Source organism: Trichomycterus rosablanca, chromosome 13 (genome assembly GCF_030014385.1).
Source record: "Trichomycterus rosablanca isolate fTriRos1 chromosome 13, fTriRos1.hap1, whole genome shotgun sequence".
Classification (NCBI taxonomy): Eukaryota; Metazoa; Chordata; class Actinopteri; order Siluriformes; family Trichomycteridae; genus Trichomycterus; species Trichomycterus rosablanca.
Genome location: NC_086000.1, coordinates 11742773 through 11765996, shown reverse-complemented (window position 1 = coordinate 11765996; position 23224 = coordinate 11742773). Strand labels below are relative to the sequence as shown.

The 23224-nt window shown below is 39.2% G+C and overlaps 2 protein-coding genes across 4 annotated transcripts in view; both read left to right on the top strand.

The window, feature by feature from the left end:
• pomt2 (protein-O-mannosyltransferase 2) overlaps nt 1–1238 on the top strand; it is a 43699-nt gene extending 42461 nt beyond the window's left edge. The window contains exons 20-21 of the mRNA XM_063007175.1: nt 853–964; nt 1122–1238. Of these exons, the coding sequence (XP_062863245.1) occupies nt 853–964; nt 1122–1227 (218 nt within the window). The 3' untranslated portion in view covers nt 1228–1238. The remainder of the gene's footprint in view (nt 1–852; nt 965–1121) is intronic.
• A 304-nt stretch (nt 1239–1542) lies between these two features.
• On the top strand, nt 1543–22321 carry LOC134325113 (uncharacterized). 3 transcript variants are annotated; one of them, XM_063007174.1, is made up of 13 exons: nt 1543–1625; nt 4185–4303; nt 4383–4683; nt 4771–4963; nt 6579–6867; nt 7236–7539; nt 9391–9577; nt 15689–15893; nt 16408–16711; nt 17690–17872; nt 18320–18467; nt 18603–18672; nt 21620–22321. In XM_063007174.1, the coding sequence occupies exons 2-13, from the start codon at nt 4186–4188 to the stop codon at nt 21943–21945; spliced, it is 2628 nt and encodes an 875-aa protein (XP_062863244.1). In that variant the 5' UTR covers nt 1543–1625; nt 4185; the 3' UTR covers nt 21946–22321. The 3 variants fall into 3 exon arrangements, with proteins under 3 accessions (XP_062863244.1, XP_062863242.1, XP_062863243.1); XM_063007172.1 differs by having other exon boundaries at nt 18317–18467; nt 21620–22320; XM_063007173.1 differs by lacking the exon at nt 1543–1625 and adding an exon at nt 2958–3027 and having other exon boundaries at nt 18317–18467; nt 21620–22320.
• Nucleotides 22322–23224: the final 903 nt, after the last annotated feature.

Here is a 23224-nt window from a genome sequence, read left to right as displayed (position 1 = left end):
CTTAGATAAATAAAAGATATGCACAAATACAGTATTTTATTTTCTTTTTTTTAAGAGAAATAATAAAAAGAAAATTTGTCAAAATTTGTCTTCAATTTCAGTTTAAAAACTTCGGGGGAAAAATCATATTGTGAACCCAGTATCGTGAATCACATCGCATTGCGTGTATCGTTACATCCCTAATCTTTACAAATGAGTATACAGTAATTACCAACTTTACAAATTAGCATAATGCCTACTGAATAGTACTGTATATCAAAATAGGAATACTACCATGATTACATACTAATATTAATACCTGATTCCAGCCATAAACACTTGCCAGTCAGAATTCACCTTGTACCTTTCAGCTTTCTTCTCTTTGCCATTGTGAACAAGGAACAAAGAATAAAACTGGTCTTGTTAAGCATAAAAGCCACTATTTATAGGCTAATTAAAGTCATGTGAGCACTGACAAGGTGAAAACAGGTGATTCTTTATCGAATTAATCACAGGTTAGTCTGACTTTTTCCAGACTAAACAAAGGGTGCCATTAATCGTGTCCTGTCTTTTTACTAAACACTTTATTTTTGAAGATATTTCACATGGTGTACTTAATATTCAGGTGAGCCAAAATGCTCACCACAACTGTAGTACAGTGTAGGCACTAGGGATATGATGATACACTCTACCCACGATGCGATACGATTCAGGATACTGGGTTCACAATATGATTTTTTCCCACAAAAAAAATAAAAAAATTGTTATTTTTATGATTTTTGAGCACAACTGACAAACAATGAAGCCTATGTGGTTTAAAACTTGCATACTAAATTTACATTTGCATATTATTAAAATTTTTTCTTGTTAAAGGTATAACACTGGACACAATTCTACAGAATGCTGACCTGCTGTTTAGTCCAATTATTTCAAAGTGCATTTTAACACTAGGTCAAACAGCTCTCCTTTTCGGAATCCTCTACAGGTAATCAAAGACTGTAAACCTTTTTTAATACATTTGCTGGTTTTTTATAGCTAATTAGTTAACAATAGTTCTTGGTAGTGGATTCAGTCATTAAGACGGGATAAATAAATTGGATACCTAAACTAATTCCTTTGATTCTCTCTCTCCTTTTTTGCAGCTTCTACTTGTTTCACCCCCTCTCCTATGGCATGAGGGGTCCTCTTGCTCATGATCCTGCCTCCTCAATGGCTGGACTCAGATGGTTGGACTCCTGGGAATTTTAACATATTGTGAAGTGACTCAGAAAGGAAAAAAAAGTATTAATTAGTCTAGTGTTTAGGAAGCTGCTTAATAAACTGTGACATTTGAAAGGTACATTTCATCTTTGTTTATGTGTGAATTAGATTTCTTTTAATTCTTGTTACACAAGTAGATCTAGCAAAGTTGTATTTTTTTGGGGGGTGGGGTGTTTTTTTTTACTACTGTGACATTTTCTTAAACTACAGATAAGGATAATGTAAATTATGATGAGAACAGTATTGTAAACACTATATATTTCTTTCTAGATGTTGGTACGATGCATAGGTGTACTTTCAAGATGACCTGATTTAACTAAAGAAAATCACAAAGTGCCTTGTAAGCATTAAATGTAAGGAGCAAACTCAACATGTCAAGATAATTGGTTAGTGCTGCCATTTCATAATTATTAAATGTATTTAATTGCAGAAGAATGTACCTTACAACCTTTTTACTGACAGTTTCCATGTGCAAACTTTAAAATTGTTTCTAAAGTGTCGGAAACGGATAGCAAATTAGTCAAATGTCATTTCCATCATCTTTGGTTTAGTTTTTACTGTCAAGCAACAAATCATTTTGCATCACTATTACATCAATATTAAATATTTGTACAACAATTTTGTAAGTTTGTTTTCCTTCTGGTGGGTCATTTTAACTATACACACACATACATATGACAAATATATACACTGATCAGCCATAACATTAAAACCACCTCCTTGTTTCTACACACATTGTCCATTTTATCAGCTTCACTTACCATATAGAAGCACTTTGTAGTTCTACAGTTACTGACTAGTCTATCTGTTTCTCTTCATGCTTTGTTAGCCCTTTTCATGCCGTTCTTCAATAGTCAGGACTCTCCCAGGACCACTACAGAGTAGGTATTATTTGGGTGTTGGATCATTCTCAGCACTGCAGTGACACTGACATGGTGGTGGTTAAGTTCCCTGCTGGACTGAGAATAGTACACCAACCAAAAATATCCAGCCAACAGTGCCCCGTGGTCAGCATCCTGTGACCACTGATGAAGGTCTAGAAGATGACCAACTCAAACAGCAGCAATAGATGAGCGATTGTCTCTGACTTTACATTTACAAAGTGGACCAACTAGGTAGGAGTGTCTAATAGAGTGGACCGTGAGTGGACACGGTATTTAAAAACCCCAGCAGTGCTGCTGTGTCTGATCCACTCATACCAGCACAACACACACTAACACCACCATGTCAGTGTCACTGCAGTGCTGAGAATGATCCACCACCCAAATAATACCTGCTCTGTGGGGGTCCTGACCATTGAAGAACAGGGTGAAAGCAGGCTATAAAGGTATGTAGAGAAACAGATGGACTACAGTCAGTAATTGTGTAACTACAATGTGCTTCTATATGGTAAGTGGAGCTAATAAAATGGACAGTAATTCCTAAATAACTGCCTTTACATTTTTTTCTCGAACTTTTTAACTTTCGAGTTTAGTCAGTTAGTTTGGCTTTTGTATTTCACATTTACTATACTAATTTTACTATATATTGCTAAAAGTAATATTGCTACTTCATCATTTAGGGTGGCAGAAACTGGTTTTATACATCAATGATAATTATAATAATAACAATTATTACGCTAGCCCGCTTTTATTTTTACGTACATACGCAGGAAGTGACGTCAAAAGGCCTCCCGCTTAGGAAAATCCTACTGTCGATTTTTATTGATGCACACCATAACAAATATTGAAGATACTTTTCTGCTTTTCAGTCTATTTAAACTGCATAAACGTCGCATACAATCATTAAGTAAGTGTAATGGCTATGTTATATTTTAAGAATTGTGGTGTATGCATATACGTGAGACGCTAATGAAGTTTTTGGTGCAGCAGATGTACAGTAAAATTGCGTACCCGTCAGAAATGGTTCCTGTGTGTGGCAGGATAGCTCCGTTTTGTTTACACTGACTTTAATACATAAACTGATGTCTAATGACTGTATGTAACGAACTTGCTGTCTGATGAGGAATAGTTTTGCAACCAATAAAAGTGATTAATATTAATATATGTACAAGTTAAGTTCACAGTAAAAACAGTATTGCAGTATTGATTATTTGAAGTATACTTACTACATGACATTTAAATGATGCTTGAGTTTGGTGACTTTGGAGATTGAAACTCTGATTTCGACATGTTTACTCGATTTATTAGCTAATTAAGTTTATAAACATATATTATTACCTAATTAAGTTTATATACTTATATATTATTATTGAAACACTAAAACTACCGTCAAATTACTGACAGCCTGGGAAAAAACCCAATAAGCTGTTTTTTTCCCCTTCACATGATGCTGGGAGACCAGCTAAACCAGCACAAAGCACATTGTTTGTGTGTAGGGGGCTTGGGGTGTTAAAAAGAGCTTTACAATCTGGTTCAAATTTAAGTTCATATCCCTTGCCATAGAAAAACTTGCTTGTCTTGCTTGTTTGGCCTGGTTCAGTTGATCTGACAGCCTGGAAAGCTGGTGTTTTGCTGGTCTAGCTGGTGGTTTGGCTGTTTTGTCATCCTGACCAGCATCCAAAAACCCTTTGTTAAACCATCCTGAAGGTCCACCCTGACCAAATGAGACTTGATTACTTGTAGTACCAGTTTTTTGGCCCAGCAGAAGTTACATATGCACCAGTTCCAGCTGCATTTCAATTATTAATTTATTTAATGGTGACCAGACAAACTAAAAATAATGCAAATATCAACTGTGTGTTTTCTGTTTGGAACTTTAATAGTCTACTATATTTATAACCTTCCTACTTGCTCCCATTGCTCATAAACACTACTATTTATATTTCATGACAAGAACATTTTATTTACCTGTGTATAATAAATGTAATATTTAATGATAGCCCATTAACTTTATTGACAATTGGAAATTATAAACGTCAACAAACAATCTTTTTTTGTGTGAAGGATGAGCTTTAGCAAGTTTGATGAGGTGGAGAAATATCTTCGATTTGGGACATACACAAGTCATGATAAAGCTTCAAAAGGTGTTTTAAGAAGGTCTTGTAAGAAGTTTCGTTGGACAGGTAAGTCAAAGTATGTTGACTGTTTTTACTGTTATTAACCAATGAAGCATTTAACTGAGGCCTTGGATTATTTTCGTAGGAGCTGCACTTTGGTACATAGATGGTAAACGTCAGCGTAAGGTGCTTCGCAATGAAGAGGAGGTAAGAGCAGTGCTGGTCGAACAGCATAACAATCGTAAACATGCTGGACGTTCCCGGTGCCTGAAAGCTGTGTCAGATCTGTATTACTGGCGCACTATAACCAAAGACATCAATGACTGGATAGATAATTGTAAAGACTGTTCATATCCCTCCAACCCAATAGTGCGCTTACAATGCATTGTCCCTGGCTGTGAGAGCTCTGGATTAATTGATAATGAAGAAGAAATCACTTTTCACAGGTATAAATGATACCGTAATACAAAAACTAGGATCTAATTTTATCACTTAAACATGTTCATAATGAAAATATCTTGATCTATCACCAGGTTTCCTTTTGGTGATAAGAGCCGGCTCAGCTGCTGGTTGAGCTTCTCTCATAGAGACCGTTGGTCTATTCACAGTAGATCAGCTATATGTTCCAGACACTTCACCGAGGACAGTTTTGAGCTAAATGGAAATATTGTCTGTCTTAAACCTGATGCCGTGCCAACAATCAACCCATGTTCCCAGCCGAAGGAGGTATGTACACCTCATAATAAGTTGTATACACAAATGAGTAATAATTGTTATTTTTATTTTTTATATCAATTGCTGTTTAAATCATTAGCAGTAGAATTGAGCTGTAATGGTAACTGTAATACCACAGAATTATCAGTAATAAGAAGCTTGTCAGCAATTTCTTTACTACTATTAAAATAAACAGTGCATTAAATTAATGATTTTTTTCTGTAAATATATTGGGATAAATATGTGATGTTTTAGTTCAGGCTGTGTCTCTGTATACACTAAGCTGATCCACATGTACAGTACAGGCCAAAAGTTTGGACACACCTTCTCATTCCTGTGGTTTTTCTTAATTTTTTTTTAAATTTTCTACATTGTAGATTAATACTAAAGACGTCCAAACTATGAAGGAACACATATGGAATTATGTAGTAAACAAAAAAGTGTTAAACAAACCAGAATATGTTTTATATTTTAGATTCTTCAAAGTAGCCATCTTTTGCTTTAATGACAGATTTGCACACTCTTTGAAATTTTCTCAACCAGCTTTATTAGGTTTCCACCTGGAATGGTTTTCAATGAATGTTTGTGCCTTGTCTAGAGTGAATTTTTGGAATTTGTTGCTTTTTTAATGTGTTTGAGACCATCAGTTGGGTTGTGCAGAGGTAGAGTTGGTAAAATATAAAACATATTCTGGTTTGTTTAACACTTTTTGGTTCACTACATAATTCTTCATAGTTTGGATGTCTACAGTATTAATCTACAATGTAGAAAATAAAAATAATCAAGAAAAAACATTGAAGAGAAGGTGTGTCCAAACTTTTGGCTGGTGTGTCCAAACTTTTGGCCTGTACTGTACATATGAACTCGCCTTGTGCAGGTGAACAGATGCAGTCAATACTGTACAAGTGTTGGAGGGGGCATGTGTTAGTCATGGCTCTCCTCGATCAGAGTGGAGGTTAACATCAGTAGAGGGGAAGCGTAATACAAACGGGTAATTGGATACGACTAGATTGGGAAGAAAATTGAAGGACAAATGCAAAAAAAAAAAAAAATACACAGATTAGGCATAACATTATGACCACCTCTTTGTTTCTACACTCACTGTTCATTTTATCAACTCCACTTACCATATAGAAGCCTTTTTTAGTTCTACAATTACTGACTGTAGTCCATCTATTTCTCTGCATGCTTTGTTAGCCTCCTTCATGCTGTTCTTCAATGGTCAGGACTCTCCCAGGACCACCACAGAGCAGGTATTATGTGGGTGGTGGATCATTCTCAGCACTGCAGTGACACTGACATGGTGGTGGTGTGTTAGTATGTGTTGTGCTGGTATGAGTGTGGTGGTCCTGTGGGGGGTCCTGACCATTGAAGAACAGAGTAAAAGCAGGTTAAGAAGTATTAAGTGAAATTGATGGACTAAAGTAAGTAATTGTAGAATCTTAAAGTGCTTCTATATGGTAAGTGAAGCTGATAAAATGGACAGTAAGTGTAGAAACGAGGTAGTTTTAAAGTTATGGCTGATTTGGCTGTGTGTGTGTGTGTCTACTAAATGTTGTATGTAATCAATGCAAATTGATACCTTGTAAACTGCAGCGAATAACTATTAAATTTATTACAATAACAGGTGAGTAATGAATGCTCGGATGATGCCTGTATGGAAACAGGTATGGATGAGCATCCTTCTGTGGATGAGGATCTGGTCCACGTGGAGCATCCTTATTCCAAAGCTTCCACTGTGCAGACCGTTACTAAGGGAGGGAATGTGGACTGTCACCTTCTGAGCTCCAAGTCAGAGCCTTATTTCAGGAGGTACGATGCTTTAGAGAAGTACTTGCGGACAGGATTGTACACCAGTACACCCTACTGCACAAGGTACAATGTCAGGAGATGTGCCAAGCGCTTCTGTCTTCAAGGTAAGTAAGTGTTTCTAATTACAAAAACAATGGGACATCATCTGATGTAAATTCTATATTTAATTTATATTGTCAATAAAGAGGATTACTAGCACACCAGCAGTAATCTGAGCTCCAGGGTTCGAATCTCAGCTCTGCTACCGGTTGGCTGGACGCCCTCTAGCAGGCACAATCGCTTGCAGCAGACAAAATTAGCTTCCAGTCTTGGTTGAAAACCCCTGATGTATTTAAAGTTTTAAAGTGTTGTTAACTTAAAAAAACACTAGTCTAGACTTGGTAGTCTGGTATTATTTTTCATACATGAACAAATTATTGTGCTTGATTATCCTGCTGATACTCATAATTATTTTTTGTTTCTTTTTTGTTAGAGGGAATTTTGTATTACAGGCATGGTTCCAAGCTTCGTCAAGTTCTCCGAAGCAGGGAGGAAGTGGTTCACGTGCTAAAGGAGCACCATGACAAACGAGGGCACTTTGGTATGACCAGATGTTTGAACTCTGTATCTGAGCTTTATTACTGGGGCACTTTGACCCGGGACGTAGAGGAGTGGATTGGCAACTGCCAGTTCTGCATGGAGATGGACGAGACAACACAAAAGTACCGTTGTGCGGTTTACAGCTGCAATAACTACAACGGGCCTCTGGAGAGGACGCTGGGGCTGACGTTTCATCGGTAAGCAGCAGTTTTACGTCGAACTTATTATTTTAGCCTAAAGATTCCAATGTGTGTAGTAGACATTTGCTTCTTATCACCTGCAAGAGACATATTCACACATTCTAGGGATCCATATCATGTACAGAGAGTCACACACTGCTCTCCATTATTGCTTAGCTCTTTTAGAACAGGCAGCAATGAAAAATCCCTTTGACCAGAGGCTGCAGTTGCAGCAGCAATGAGGAATCCCTACAGTCCAGCCTCCCTCAGACATAGCCAATCATGTCTGTGTAGAACCAACTGAGAGCAGAGCTGAGATTCCAAGCAAGATCCCAGCAGTGGTGGGCTAGTGTGCTTTTCCAAAAATCTCCTTAAATGTAATTTTCTTTTTTGCATTTTAACCCTCTCTTCATTCAATTTAGTGTAGCCAATCCACTGCTGGGAACCCCCACAGTGTCCATGAAGGGTGCATATTCTCCTGACACACACTCCCTCTGACGTGGATACTTTGGTGGATTTGCGCGTGAGGTCGGCTGCATTACGGAGAGCCACGCCACCGATCATTGCCCTCCTCCACTTTCTCTACAGACCAAGGAAAGACTGGAAACCAATAGCCAATTGTGCATTCTAGAGGGCGCCCAGCTGACTGGTAGCAGAGCTGAGATTCTAACCCAGGAGCTCAGAATTTTCAGTGTGATAGCGGATTATCCCACAAATGGAAAATTGAATTTTTAAGTGGATTAATAGTTGGTAAAAGACAACAGCAGTTCATAATTCATAGCAATTTAACAACTGTGCAACAACTTACTTTTTCGTGTGAGAATTGGTAGGGCTTACCACATATCACTTTACTGGAGCTGACCCCCACCCTGACTGAGGAGAGCGAGACTGTGACATGTCCCCTACGACACATGTGCAGTAGCCGACTGCATCCTTTTACCTGCACGAGGCGAGTTCATATACCGATCAGCTTTGTGCACGGAGAGCCACACCCTGTTCAGCATTATTCCTCGACTCTGTGCAGACGCCATCAACCAGTTATGAGGTCCCTCTCCGACTTTATCCTACCCTATAAACAACAGCCAATTGCTGTTCATGCAGCCGCCCAGCCAGATGGCAGAGAGCTGAGCTGAGATTCGATACGATGTATTCGAAATCCCAGTTCTGGTGTGCTAGCGTGTTTTACCGTTGCGCCACCTGAGCGGCTGGTATTGATTTTTCTTGTTGTTGTTTTTTATGTTTTTCTACACTTGATCTTAGTCAGGGTTGCAGTGATCTCAGCTGATATAAAGTGGCTGATAAAAAAAAAAAAACATTTTTAATGGTCAACATACAGGGCTGCTGCTTTTTAAAAGTAAAACATAAACTAAAATGTTTAACAGCCACCTATAATATCTAAAATGTCTGAAATATCTAAAATGTTTTATGAATCAGTAATAACACAATAACTTTCCACATTTAAAAGCATCTTTAAAATAAGCTTCCACGTAGTCATAAACACATAGGTGCCAGTTATAATGATAGATTGCACTATCCACTACAAGTAGTGGAATCCTAAAGGAACAGACAGTTTTTAAGCAATCAAAACCTCTACCATTGATGTCAGGTGGGTGCCAATTAGCATTGTGTGTAATCTGGAATTTTATGACGATCACTATGCAAACCAGGTAGTTTATTAATAAAAACATTTTATTAGTTATAATAAGTAAAATACAGCTGGAGTTTAGTGTAACATGGTAAGAATTCTGACAGGGTATTTTTGGCATTATATTTCATTGGCACTGTACATTTATGACTTGTGTTGTCCCTTGGTCATAACATTATAAAATAAAACATTTCACCTCTGATGTGTGTTCTGTTTTCTCTCAGGTTTCCCTTCGATGACCCTAAGCGTCTGAACCTGTGGATCAGAAGTGTTCGCAGAGAAAGCTGGCGTCCTCGACCCAGGTCCGTCGTCTGTTCCACTCATTTCACTGAGGACTGCTTTGATCACTCTGAAGGGTCTGTTCGTCTCAAGCCTCACGCCATCCCCACCCTTCTACTCTGTACCTCACAGGTAAGCCTGGATTATGCTTTACCAAAAGTGTGTCTATACAGTTAGAACATTAATGATTTTTGAAACTCGGAGGTCCTTTGCTGTCATTAAACAAGGGTTCTGAGTGATGATGCCCAAATACATTGACTTAAAAGAAAAATGTGCCTCTAAAAAGAAAAACAAAGCCTGAAGGATTAGCATTTCAGATCAGTCCATGTTTCTACTTGTTTTTGAGAAAACCAGATGTTGCAGTATCCATGCCGAAAAGGACCATACAGACATCTGTTATGGTATGGAGGGGCATCAGTGCCTAAGGCGTGGCTGACTGGCATATGTGTGAAGGTACCATTGAGGCAGTGGTGTATATTGGAAAATTAGAGAGACACATGCTGCCATCAAGGTGAAGTATTTTCCTGGGAAGTCCATGGCTATTTCAGCAAAATAATACCAGGCCTCTTTCTGCATACTGTACAATAATGTGCCTTCATAGACACAGTGCATGTGCTTGACTGGCCTTCCTGTAGTCTAGAACTGTCTCCTATTGAAAATGTCTGCTGTATCTTGGTAACTGTAATCAAGCAATAGCCACCACAGTCTGTTGAGCAGCTAAAGTCTTGTATCAAACAAAGATGGTCAAACATTTGTGTTCCCCCAGTTCCCAAACCATTAAAAGGGTTATTCTCACGAAGTCAAGCTCATGAGGTGGCATAAGGAATTTTGATAAACAAAGTCAATGTTAACAAAATAATAAATATAAAATCATAAACATCTTCCTTTGGTCTACCTTGCACGTGTTTTGAAATGGACATTATAAGTATATTTTTTGTTGTTTTTTCACTTTTTAGGGCAAAATTCTCATTTCCGCAACGTGTCCATCTAAAAAATTTTTTACATTGTGTAAAACTTTTTATATTTAAATATTAAAAACAAAAAAAAAAAATCAATGCATATCATACTATGAACACTTTTAGTAAATAAACATAAAATATTTGTTATTTATTTGTAAAAGCAATAAACTTAATAAGAGAAAGGAATGTGTCCAACACCAATTTTCTCATCCTCCGCATTTTCAATCATTGGTTAAATCCACAAGGAACTACATTTTCAAGGCATTTTCGAAGTCAGGGAAGACTTTGGCTGTGACACTCAAGATGGCTACCAGGTAAGCAGCTCTTCTCATATCTCTCTAGATAAAAGATAAAAAGTTTGCTCATCACACTGTCTGCAGGACTTTCTGGTTCTCATTACCGATATATCAAGTATTGAACTTTTAAAAAAAAGTTGCAGTTTTTATTTTTGATTATGATAAACTATATTAAAGTCTAAATGTAAACAGTGAGTGAAAGTTTACCTAGCCCACATGGTGTCTCTACAGTTAGCAAAAAAGGCTAGGGTCACTCATCCTCCGCAACAGCATTCTCACTTACCGCTACAATTGAGCGCCTGTTGCGGTGGAGAGATGCACTGTTTCGGTAATGAGAAATTGACTACAAGTCCTCATACAGATGACTTTTGTTTACTTCCTGATTGTTATGAGTGCTGCCATGAACATTTCTTAGATTATGCTAATTTAGCTATTGTAAACCACCATTAGAGGTCACTGATCTTCTATTTACTTACAGACAGGTAGCTGTTGAGAAAAAAAAGGAAGCAGCAAAAGCTAGGCTATCGAAGTTTAGGGAGAAAATTTACAGCAATCCTGAGCTACTTGAGGAGTACAGAAGAAGAGAGAGACAGAGGTTAGGGGACTAAGTGATTATAGCAAAGAATTATAACTGTCATTCAGAAAAACACTTGGACGCATACACTCGGACACAAAGACACACAATTGTTCGAGTTAAAAAGTTACTTTCACATCATATGCATTTCTAAGTATGGATTATATACAAATAATTTCAGATTTTGTTCATTAATGTTATGCTTTCCATTTCTAGGTATCAGGAACGTAAGAAAAATGGAAAAATAAAGACAACTCGAGATCTGACCAAAAAGCAACATGACAAAAAGAAAAAGCAATGGAGGGAAAACTCAGCCAAATATTACAGAAAAAAGAAACAACTTCAAGCACTTTAAGATCTTTGTTTGAAATTTGTTGGACAGTTTCCATTAGTTCATTGTATTTGAGATGTTTTATTGTTGAGGGTGCTGTAGGCTACATGAAATGCTTCTTTTTCTGACCAAATGTTTGTAGGTTAAATGTTCATAGAAAATATGAATTGTTCATGAAAAATAGATATTGTATGTTAAATATGTAAGTCATCTGAACCCTTGCTTATTTGTTAATGTATTAAACTGATTAACTTTGCTAAATCTCATTTCCAAAATATTCAACCTCATTTCCGAATCATCATTCTCATTACCGAAACTGTTGTTTATTTACAAATTAATTAATTATCAGAGACATATTTTATTTTTAATAGTATTCACATAATATTTATTTGAATAGTAGTATTTATTAAACTTTTTTATTCATCTCTGTTTATTAAAAAAAGAAGAAACATATTTGTTTCAGTCTAATATCCTAAAAAAACAAGTTGTAAATTCGTGAGTATGTTGCGGTAATGAGAGAAATTAAGAAAAATTTTAAAAATAACAAATATGAAAAAAACACTCAACATCATTTTATGTACAGGGGTTGGACAATGAAACTGAAACACCTGTCATTTTAGTGTGGGAGGTTTCATGGCTAAATTGGACCAGTCTGGTGGCCAATCTTCATTAATTGCACATTGCACCAGTAAGAGCAGAGTGTGAAGGTTCAATTAGCAGGGTAAGAGCACAGTTTTGCTCAAAATATTGCAATGCACACAACATTATGGGTGACATACCAGAGTTCAAAAGAGGACAAATTGTTGGTGCACGTCTTGCTGGCGCATCTGTGACCAAGACAGCAAGTCTTTGTGATGTATCAAGAGCCACGGTATCCAGGGTAATGTCAGCATACCACCAAGAAGGACAAAGGAAGCTGTCTGAAAGGGATGTTCGGGTGCTAACCCGGATTGTATCCAAAAAACATAAAACCACGGCTGCCCAAATCACGGCAGAATTAAATGTGCACCTCAACTCTCCTGTTTCCACCAGAACTGTCCATCGGGAGCTCCACAGGGTCAATATACACGGCCGGGCTGCTATAGCCAAACCTTTGGTCACTCGTGCCAATGCCAAACGTCGGTTTCAATGGTGCAAGGAGCGCAAATCTTGGGCTGTGGACAATGTGAAACATGTATTGTTCTCTGATGAGTCCACCTTTACTGTTTTCCCCACATCCGGGAGAGTTACGGTGTGGAGAAGCCCCAAAGAAGCGTACCACCCAGACTGTTGCATGCCCAGAGTGAAGCATGGGGGTGGATCAGTGATGGTTTGGGCTGCCATATCATGGCATTCCCTTGGCCCAATATTTGTGCTAGATGGGCGCGTCACTGCCAAGGACTACCGAACCATTCTGGAGGACCATGTGCATCCAATGGTTCAAACATTGTATCCTGAAGGCGGTGCCGTGTATCAGGATGACAATGCACCAATACACACAGCAAGACTGGTGAAAGATTGGTTTGATGAACATGAAAGTGAAGTTGAACATCTCCCATGGCCTGCACAGTCACCAGATCTAAATATTATTGAGCCACTTTGGGGTGTTTTGGAGAAGCGAGTCAGGAAACGTTTTCCTCCACCAGCATCACGTAGTGACCTGGCCACTATCCTGCAAGAAGAATGGCTTAAAATCCCTCTGACCACTGTGCAGGACTTGTATATGTCATTTCCAAGACGAATTGACGCTGTATTGGCCGCAAAAGGAGGCCCTACACCATACTAATAAATTATTGTGGTCTAAAACCAGGTGTTTCAGTTATTTTGTCCAACCCCTGTAGCTCTGTACATGAGTGTTGTTAATCTGCTTTTAAAATAGCCAAAAATATGTATTTTTAATCATTTCGGTAATGATAAATTTTTGTGGACTTCATCTTTAAAATGCAAAGAAATACACAAAATAATTTTTTTAATGTTATGAAATTAATGGACACAGTAGGTTTAGACCTTGATCTTAAATCATCAAAAAGAAATTTGTCTGTAAATGCCTTTTGAAAATTTTAATGTTGGATGCCCTTTGAATCAGGATTTCGTGAGAATGACCCAAAAAGTGTCATTAATAGGAAAGGTGATGGAACAGTGATTTTTTAAAGTGTGATCCAGTTATAATTTTAAAGTTGTTTATATTTACAAAATACAATTGCTGCTCAGTTAAACCACTGGAAATATACCAGTATTGTGTGATATGATTGGTAAAATTGGTTATTTCTTACAAATTAATTTAATGTGTAATTAATTTACAATTAATTTAAAAAACTGCAAACCCGCCACCTCACTATGGAAAAAAATAAGAAATAAGCTTTGTTAAGGTACTGTCTGAAACAGTACCAAGGCTTTATTTCAAATGACAAACTATATTTTAAGTTAAGGTGGTATGATAATGTAATAATGATGATACTGGTGGTATACCAACACCTCTACAATGTAGCATTGTGGTATGTACAGTGGGGCCAAAAAGTATTTAGTCAGCCACTGATTGTGCAAGTTCTCCTACTTAGAAAGATGAGAGAGGTCTGTAATTTTCATCATAGGTACACTTCAACTATGAGAGACAAAATGAGAAAAAAAAATCCAGGAAATCACATTGTAGGATTTTTAAAGAATTTATTTGTAAATTATGGTGGAAAATAAGTATTTGGTCAATAACAAAAATTCAACTCAATACTTTGTAACATAACCTTTGTTGGCAATGACAGAGGTCAAACGTTTCCTGTAAGTCTTCACCAGGTTTGCACACACTGTAGCTGGTATTTTGGCCCATTCCTCCATGCAGATCTCCTCTAGAGCAGTGATGTTTTGGGGCTGTCGCTGGGCAACACGGACTCCACACATTTTCTATGGGGTTGATGTCTGAAGACTGGCTAGGCCACTCCAGGACCTTGAAATGCTTTTTACGGAGCCACTCCTTCATTGCCCGAGCGGTGTGTTTGGGATCATTGTCATGCTGGAAGACCCAGCCACGTTCCATCTTCAATGCTCTCACTGATGGAAGGAGGTTTTGGCTTAAAATCTCATGATACATGGCCCCGTTCATTCTTTTCTTAACACGGATCAGTCGTCCTGTCCCCTTTGCAGAAAAACAGCCCCAAAGCATGATGTTTCCACCCCCATGCTTCACAGTAGGTATGGTGTTCTTGGGTTTTTCTTCTTCCTCCAAACACGACGAGTTGAGTTTTTATCAAAAAGTTCCATTTTGGTTTCATCTGACCACATGATATTCTCCCAATCCTCTTCTGGATCATCCATATGCTCTCTGGCAAACTTCAGACGGGCCTGGACATGTACTGGCTTAAGCAGGGGGACACGCCTGGCACTGCAGGATTTGAGTCCCTCTCGGCGTAGTGTGTATACTGATGGTAACCTTTGTTACTTTGGTCCCAGCTCTCTGCAGGTCATTCATCAGGTCCCTCCGTGTAGTTCTGGGATTTTTGCTCACCGTTCTCATGATCATTTTGACCCCACGGGATGAGATCTTGACCCCAAGGGAGATTATCAATGGTCTTGTATGTCTTCCATTTTCTTACAATTGCTCCCACAGTTGATTTATTCACACCAACCTGCTTGCCTATTGTAGATTCACTCTTCCCAGCCTGGTGCAGGTCTACAATTTTCTTCCTGGTGTCCTTCGACAGCTCTTTGGTCTTGGCCATGGTTGAGTGTCTTTTATACAGATAACGAGGTCAAACAGGTGCCATTAATACAGGTAACGAGTGGAGGACAGAAGAGCTTCTTAAAGAAAAAGTTACAGGTCTGTGAGAGCCAGAAATCTTGCTTGTTTGTTATTGACCAAATACTTATTTTCCACCATAATTTACGAATAAATTCTTTAAAAATCCTACAATGTGATTTCCTGGATTTTTTTTTCTCATTTTGTCTCTCATAGTTGAAGTGTACCTATGATGAAAATTACAGACCTCTCTCATCTTTCTAAGTAGGAGAACTTGCACAATCAGTGGCTGACTAAATACTTTTTGACCCCACTGTAATTTAGGACACAGTACTTGACTGTATATAAAATGCTTAATTAGACTTGTTTCTTTACAGGATAAAGAAGTTGAAGATAGTTTCCAGAGTTTGGCTGATAAGAGTGGTTGTTCTGAGGCACTGGAAAGTTTTAGTACCCAGCATGCCTTTTTCACCAAATATGATGCCATTGAAAAATACTTGAATGGAAAAGGCTATCCACCAGGTCTCACCTCTGTGGAGAAGAACACATTCAGGAGACTCTGCTCTAGATTTGCTGTCCAGGGTGAGTTTTGGTCTGACACATTTTACTTTTACAAATAACTGACAGTTAGAATAAGACAGTGTATGAGTTGCAAAAAATATATATCAACATATCAAGTATTTTTTGGCATTATGTTGTCCAAATTACTGCTTGTTGGATGCCAGTAAAGATTATTGATTGTAGCTTATCACTGGTCACTTGACTTCATAAGTAGGCTTAACCTTTTTCTATTAGCTGGCCTGTGGGGGGAACTCCCTACATATTTATCCGTTGGGCATTGCTGCTGGCCCAAATCGATCAATAATTAGGAAGTGTCCCCTTTTTGGCTATTTATAGAATGCCCTTCGGTAATTTATTGGGAATTTGTGTGGGTAGGTGTAATATTTTTATTGGATGGATGAAGGTTAAGCTTGTGGCAAACTTGGACATATACAGATGTTTCTTGCTTTCTTCATTTGCCTTTTGTATTCCAAACCATGCCATAATGTAGCCTGTTGTTGTTGCTTTAAAACACTAAAAGTTCTCTCCATTTCAGACGGCTTCCTGTTCTACCTGTCAGGCAGAGGGATACAGAAGCATGGAAGGCGCAGGGTGGTGAGGAGCAGAGAAGAGGTGCAATCCACCCTCACCGTGTACCACAACGACATGAACCATCTGGAATTTGAGAAGTGCTTGAAGCTAATTTCACATCACTTCTTCTGGGGCTCCATGAGAGCAGACGTGGCTCTGTGGATTCAACGCTGCCCCCAGTGTTCCAGCTCTGAAGAACTCTCCGGCATCGAACCCTCTGCTAGTCCTGAGTTCTCTGAGCCTTTGGAGCCAATGATGGAACAAATCAGGTAGGTCTTATTATTTGGCTGTTGATTTAAAGCTGACTGGAGCCTAGTAATCTTAAGAGCTGTACTTTTCCACTGGCATAACATTATGATCACCTCCTTGTTTCTACACTCACTGTCCATTTTATCAGCTCCACTTACCATATAGAAGCACTTTGTAGTTCTACAATTACTAACTGTAGTCCATCTATTTCTCTACATACTTTTTTTAGCCTGCTCTCACCCTGTTCTTCAATGGTCAGGACCATTACAGAGTAGGTATTATTTGGGTGGTGGGTCATTCTCAGCACACCAGTGACACTGACATGGTGGTGGTGTGTTAGTGTGTGTTGTGCTGGTATGAGTGAATCAGACACAGCATTGCTGCTGGAGTTTTTAAACACCTCACTGTCACTGCTGGACTGAGAATAGTCCATTAACCAAAAATATCCAGCCAACAGAGCCCCGTGGGCAGCGTCCTGTGACCACTGATGAAGGTCTAGAAGATGACCAACTCAAACAGCAGCAATAGATGAGCGTTCGTCTCTGACTTTACATCTACAAGGTGGATCAACTAGGTAGGAGTGTCTAATAGAGTGGACAGTGAGTGGACACGGTATTTAAAAACTCTAGCAGCGCTGCTGTGTCTGATCCACTCATACCAGCACAACACACATTAACACACCACCACCATGTCAGTGTAACTGCAGTGCTGAGAATGATCTACCACCTAAATAATACCTGCTCTGTGGTGGTCCTGTGGGGGTCCTGACCATTGAAGAACAGGGTGAAGGGGGGCTAAAAAGGTATGTAGAGAAATAGATGGACTAATGATAGATAGATGGAGTCTGTAATTGTACAACTACAAAGTGCTTCTATAGGGTATGTGGAGCTGATAAAATGGACAGTGAGTGTAGAAACAAAGAGGTGGTTTTAATGTTATGACTGAGCTTTTGAAACCCCCCTGTGCTATCTTTAATGGTCTTACTTTGTGGTCTTCAGTCCAGGACTGCCAGTTTCAATGAACGGGGGAGCAGAAACGGAAAACGAGTTGCATCTCTCGATCGCAGAGCTAGCCGCTCAGCAGTGTCTGATTATTAGCAGACCTGAAAGTCTAATTCCAACTCAGCCTGACAGCACTGCTACTGAAGGAGCAGTTACTGCACGAACAGACTCTGTGACAAGGTACGTATCTTTCTCTGACTTGATGGTTTGTAGGAGGAACCATATTTTGCGGGTGGCGCAGCATTAAATTGTGCTAGCCCACTTCTGCTGGCCGCTAGGATCCAAATGATGCAATTACGACCTCTGCTGGCTGATTGATGCCGCCTGAACAAAGTCGCAGAATAATGTGTTGATCAGGGTGTGGCTCTCCGTACACAAAGCTGATTCGCATATAAACTGCAGGTGAAAAGATACAGTCGGCTACTGCACACGTGTCGGAGAGGGTGTGTGTCAGTCTCGCTCTCCTCAATCAGCAGTGGAGATCAGCATCAGTAGAGAGGAAGCGTAATGCAATCAGGTAATTGGATACGACTAGATTGGGAGGAAAATTGGGAAAGATGCAAAATAAATAAATAAATAATTAAGCTAACAATAATAATGTTATAACTTTATTTTACCTTTCAGCAGCGTCATTGGTTCTTACCGACTGCATGAGGAATGTATATCGGAGCGGAGAAGCTGCAGCATAGGAGCAAGGACTGTTGTTCAGCAGTGCACGCATGCTTTACTCCAGATCAAACCTCAGACCTCTGAGTCGGATTCAGAATGGGTGGAGGTATTGTTCTATTGCCTATAACGAAACTTTCTTTGACATTTCACAATTGAAACAGGTGGCTGTAGTAATTAGCACAGAAGTAACTGTATTTGCTTTATAGACTGAATAACTGACTGGCATGTTTCTTGCTCACAGATTCGTGATGGATTAGTGATCTATGTGAGCTTTTACAAAGGTGCCACTGAGAAGATTATCCGAAAAATGGGTAGGTACGGCGCACGGCAAAGAAATATAGAATTGTTTATTTAGTTTTGCCAAACCCCCAACTTGTGAAATCTGCACCAGTCATGATAAAGCACATCCAAATAGAATGCCCCAAATACACCAAGGAAAGACCATAAAAGAAACTCTTACACAAGACAACACAAGAACAGTTTTAACCTAACATGCAGCTATAAGAATAAAAATGAAAATATAAAATGACCCAAAATATAAAGACAAGATAAAATAGACAGAAACATAATACATGTTTTGCCATTAAATGACACATATACAGTGCCATAAGAAAGTATTCATACCCCTTCACTTTTTCCACATTTTGTTACGTTACAGACATATTTGAAAACCGATTTGAGTATAGTTTTCTTTTAAAAAATCTATATGAAATTGCCCATAATGACAAAGTGAAAACATGTTTTCAGACATTTTTGTAAATTTATTAAAAATTTAACATTTAAACATAATAGGTACATAAGTATTCACACCCATGGCTTAATATTTTGTTGAAGCACCTTTGGCAGCAATCACAGCCTCAATTCTTCTTGGGTATGTCTGTACAAGCTTGGCACACCTGTTTTTGGGCATTTTCTCCCATTCTTCTCTGCAGATCCTCTCAAGCTCAGTCAGGTTGGATGGGCAGCATCTGTAGACAGCCATTTTTAGGTCTTTCCAGAGATGTTCAATTGGATTCAAGTTCTCGGGTTCTGGCTGGGCCACTCAAGGACATTCACAGACTGCTCCTGAAGCCACTCCTTTGTTATCTTGGCTGTGTGCTTTGGGTCATTGTCGTGTTGGAAGATGAATCGTCGTCCTAGTCTGAGTTCCAGAGCACTCTGGAGCAGGTTTTCTTGAAGCATCTCTCTATATTTGGCTGCTGTCATCTTACCCTCTATGCGGACTAGTCGCCCAGTTCCTGCCACAGAAAAACACCACCATGCTTGACAGTAGGGATGGTGTTAGCCAGGCGATGAGCAGTGCTTGTTTTTCTCCAGACATGACGCTTGTAGTTCAGGCCAAAAAGTTCTATTTTGGTTTCATCAGACCAGAGAATTTTGATTCCTCTGGTCTGAGAATCCTTAAGGTGCTTTTTGGCAAACTCCAAGCGGGCTGCCATGTGCCTTTTAGTGAGGAGTGGCTTCCATCTGGCCACTCTACCATAAAGGCCTGATTGGTGGAGTGTGTTAGCAATGGTTGACCTACTGGATGGTTGTCCTATCTCCACAAGGAACACTGGAGCGCTGCCTTAATCACCATTGGGTTCTTGGTCACCTCTCTGACCAAGGCCCTTCTTCCCCGATTACTCAGTTTGGTCGGGCGGCCAGATCTAGGGAGGGTTCTGGTGGTTCCAAACTTCTTCCATTTCCGAATAATGGAGGCCACAGTGCTTTTCGGGACCTTCAATGCTGCCGAAATTTTTTTGTGTCCTTCCCCAGATTTGTGTCTTGACACAATCCGGTCTCGGAGGTCTTAAAGACAATTCCATTGACTTCATTGCTTGGTTTCTGCTCTGATATTCACTGTCAACTGTGAGACCTTTTATAGACAAGTGTGTGCCATTCCAAATTATGTTCAATCAACTGAATTTACCACAGGTGGTCTCCAATCAAGTTGTAGAAGCATCTTAAGGATGATTAGTGTAAACTGGATGCACCTGAGCTCAATTTTGAGCGTCATAGCAAAGGGTGTTAATACTTATGTACCTATTATGTTTAAATGTTTACATTTTTAAAAGATTTACAAAAATGTCTGAAAACATGTTTTCACTTTGTCATTATGGGCTATTTCGTGTAGATTTTTTAAAAGAAAACTATACTCAAATCGGATTTCGAATATTGTCTGTAACGTAACAAAATGTGGAAAAAGTGAAGGGGTGTGAATACTTTCTGATGGCACTGTATGTTTAACATGGTGTTAAAACCCAAATAAATACACCAGCATTGAGATTCTGAACACCCTGGTTTGAATCTCGGCTCTGCTACCGGGCGACTGGGCGCCATCTAGTGGGCACAATTGGCAGTGCCTGCAGCAGACACAAATTGGCCACCGTGTCTGCTGGGTGGGAAAATGACCCGACCAAGTGGGTGGGGTCTTCAAGCGCTGTGCAAGGACCCTGGTTAGCAGACCGAGGCACCTGTGAAGAAGCACGGGGGTAAAGAAGGGGTCCGCTAGAACTCCGCACATGTCGTAGGGCACGTGAGCAGCAATATACCCTCCTCGAACGCCATCAAGCAAGTTTATTGTCTATGTTCCAAGAATGTCCACACAGCAACTTAAGTAATAATGTTGAACTTTGCGTCTTTCTGTGTTATACAATTGTTGACTGTTTATGGGGACTTCTCTGTGTCCATATAAATAGGAATAGTTTGACTGCACCTATTAGTCCAAAAGAAAACACAAACTAACACTATGTTGATTTGTTTAAAATAGTGAGAAACCATGAAGCTGCTTAAACAATTTTTACTGTTCACAGTCAAGCAAGCTTAACATTGCCATCAGGTTAGGGCTTAGAGGCTGCCATGGAGAAAAAACCTTCACATTTGCTTTTCTTTTATCCAAGCGATCAACAATAAACTTGAATGAACAATTCCTTTCAGCTGCTCCCATGAGGGGGTGCCATAGCAACTTATTTATTTACATATTTTAGTCGGCACAGTTTTAACACCAGATACCCTTTCTGCCGTGAATCTCCAATTTATCTGGGCATGGTAAACAGCACTAAGGGTGCACTGATATGTGCTAGCAACACGTTACCCTCTTACCATCACGTCACACAAGCTCACTATCAGCAACAAATTTGAGTTGAGCTGTAAGGTGCCAATTTTTTGGAGCAGTGGCTTGTAAAGCTTGCTTAACTGTATACAGTTTTTCCCATGTTTCAGCAGGTTATTATTCACAGCATACCTATTTTGGGTTGAAATGTTTGTCCTCCACAGCGAGCTCCTTGCTCAATGCAAAGTTCATCCCCACCAGTATGGGCAGGCAGGTATCAGTCATGGAGCTACCGGGAAGCGTTCTGATCGTTCCTCAGGACACCATGACTGGGGTGGTTAAAGGCAGCAGAGTGATGCACCATGACGCCGTTGAACGATGGAAAGGCCTCCACCTCTACAAAAACTTTGTGTCTGAGTGTGAGAAAGAGATGTCTGCATCCAAAAAGTGTGTCGAGGCAGGAGTGGCCATCAGATACGGAGTCTACGGAAACATGCAAGCCTTGTACCTGAACAGCAGTGCACCCCTGACTCATGTAGTCGAGTTTTAAACTGGTGGTTAAAGTCAGCTGGTTTAAAGTTAAATGTTTTTGTTGGACTTTTGTGTCCCATGTTCAGTTTGTGCCAGATTTCTGATTCCTTTAATATGGAACTCCTGGATGTAAAGCACATTGTTTTGATGTTTATGACTGAAGTCTAAAAATATAAATATATTAAGCTGTGTAATGTAGCTTTTTTATTGGCTAAATGATCGAACAGACAGAAGTAAAAGATTAATTAAAGTGGGTGTAACAAACACTTGGTAACCAGTAATTACCATATTTTAGGTAGCTCACAGTTTTCAAACAGTGGGTCAGATATGACATTTGGTGTATTTTCAACCTAAGTAAAATCTTTTAAAAGAGTAAAATGTCATGAAGTCACTTGAAATTTCCATAAACAGAAATATCCACCACATGGGAAAATGTATCTACCACAAATGTATGTACCACAAATATTGTTGGACATTCTGTTCTAAAACCATGGGCATTATTATAGATTTACCCATCTCCCTTATAAGAGTTACTTTGTAGTAGTAACGTCCTTCACTTTTCTGGAAGTGTGTATGTGGGAATTTGTGCCCATTTTGTCATTGCAATTACAGTTTTTGCCGACATTGCGGTTACAATTAAAAGACTGGAACATTACAATCTTAGAGGTGTTCAGTGGGGTTGAGGTCAGTGCTCTGAGCGAGATGCTGGAGTTCCTCCACACCAAATTTGTAAAACCATATAGCGTTTATACTAAAATGAAGAAAAAAAATCAAACTTAAATAACATTAAAATATGTGGTATTTATTTGTGCTGCTAAACCTTTACTTCTACATTTACTACATTTAATTTCTGAGGCGCTTGGGTGGTGCACCTCTGAAATCTGGATTTAAATTTAAATTTCAAATGTCACTTAACTGAAACCACCAATCAAGCTTCCCCATTCTTATTAACCAAAATAAAATAAATAAAAAATAAAACAGCCAATTGGGGCCCTCAATTATTCGGGGCCCCTGGGCTGAAGCCCAGGTAAGCCCGTGCATTAAATCGCCCCTGCGATCAGCCATAACATTAAAACCACCTCGTTTCTACACACATTGTCCATTTTATCAGCTCCACTTACCATATAGAAGCACTTTGTAGTTCTACAATTACTGACTGTAGTCCATCTGTTTCTCTGCATGCTTTGTTAGCCCCCTTTCATGCTGTTCTTCAATGGTCAGGACTCTCCCAGGACCACCACAGAGCAGGTATAATTTGGGTGGTAGGTGATTCTCAGCACTGCAGTATCAAAGACATG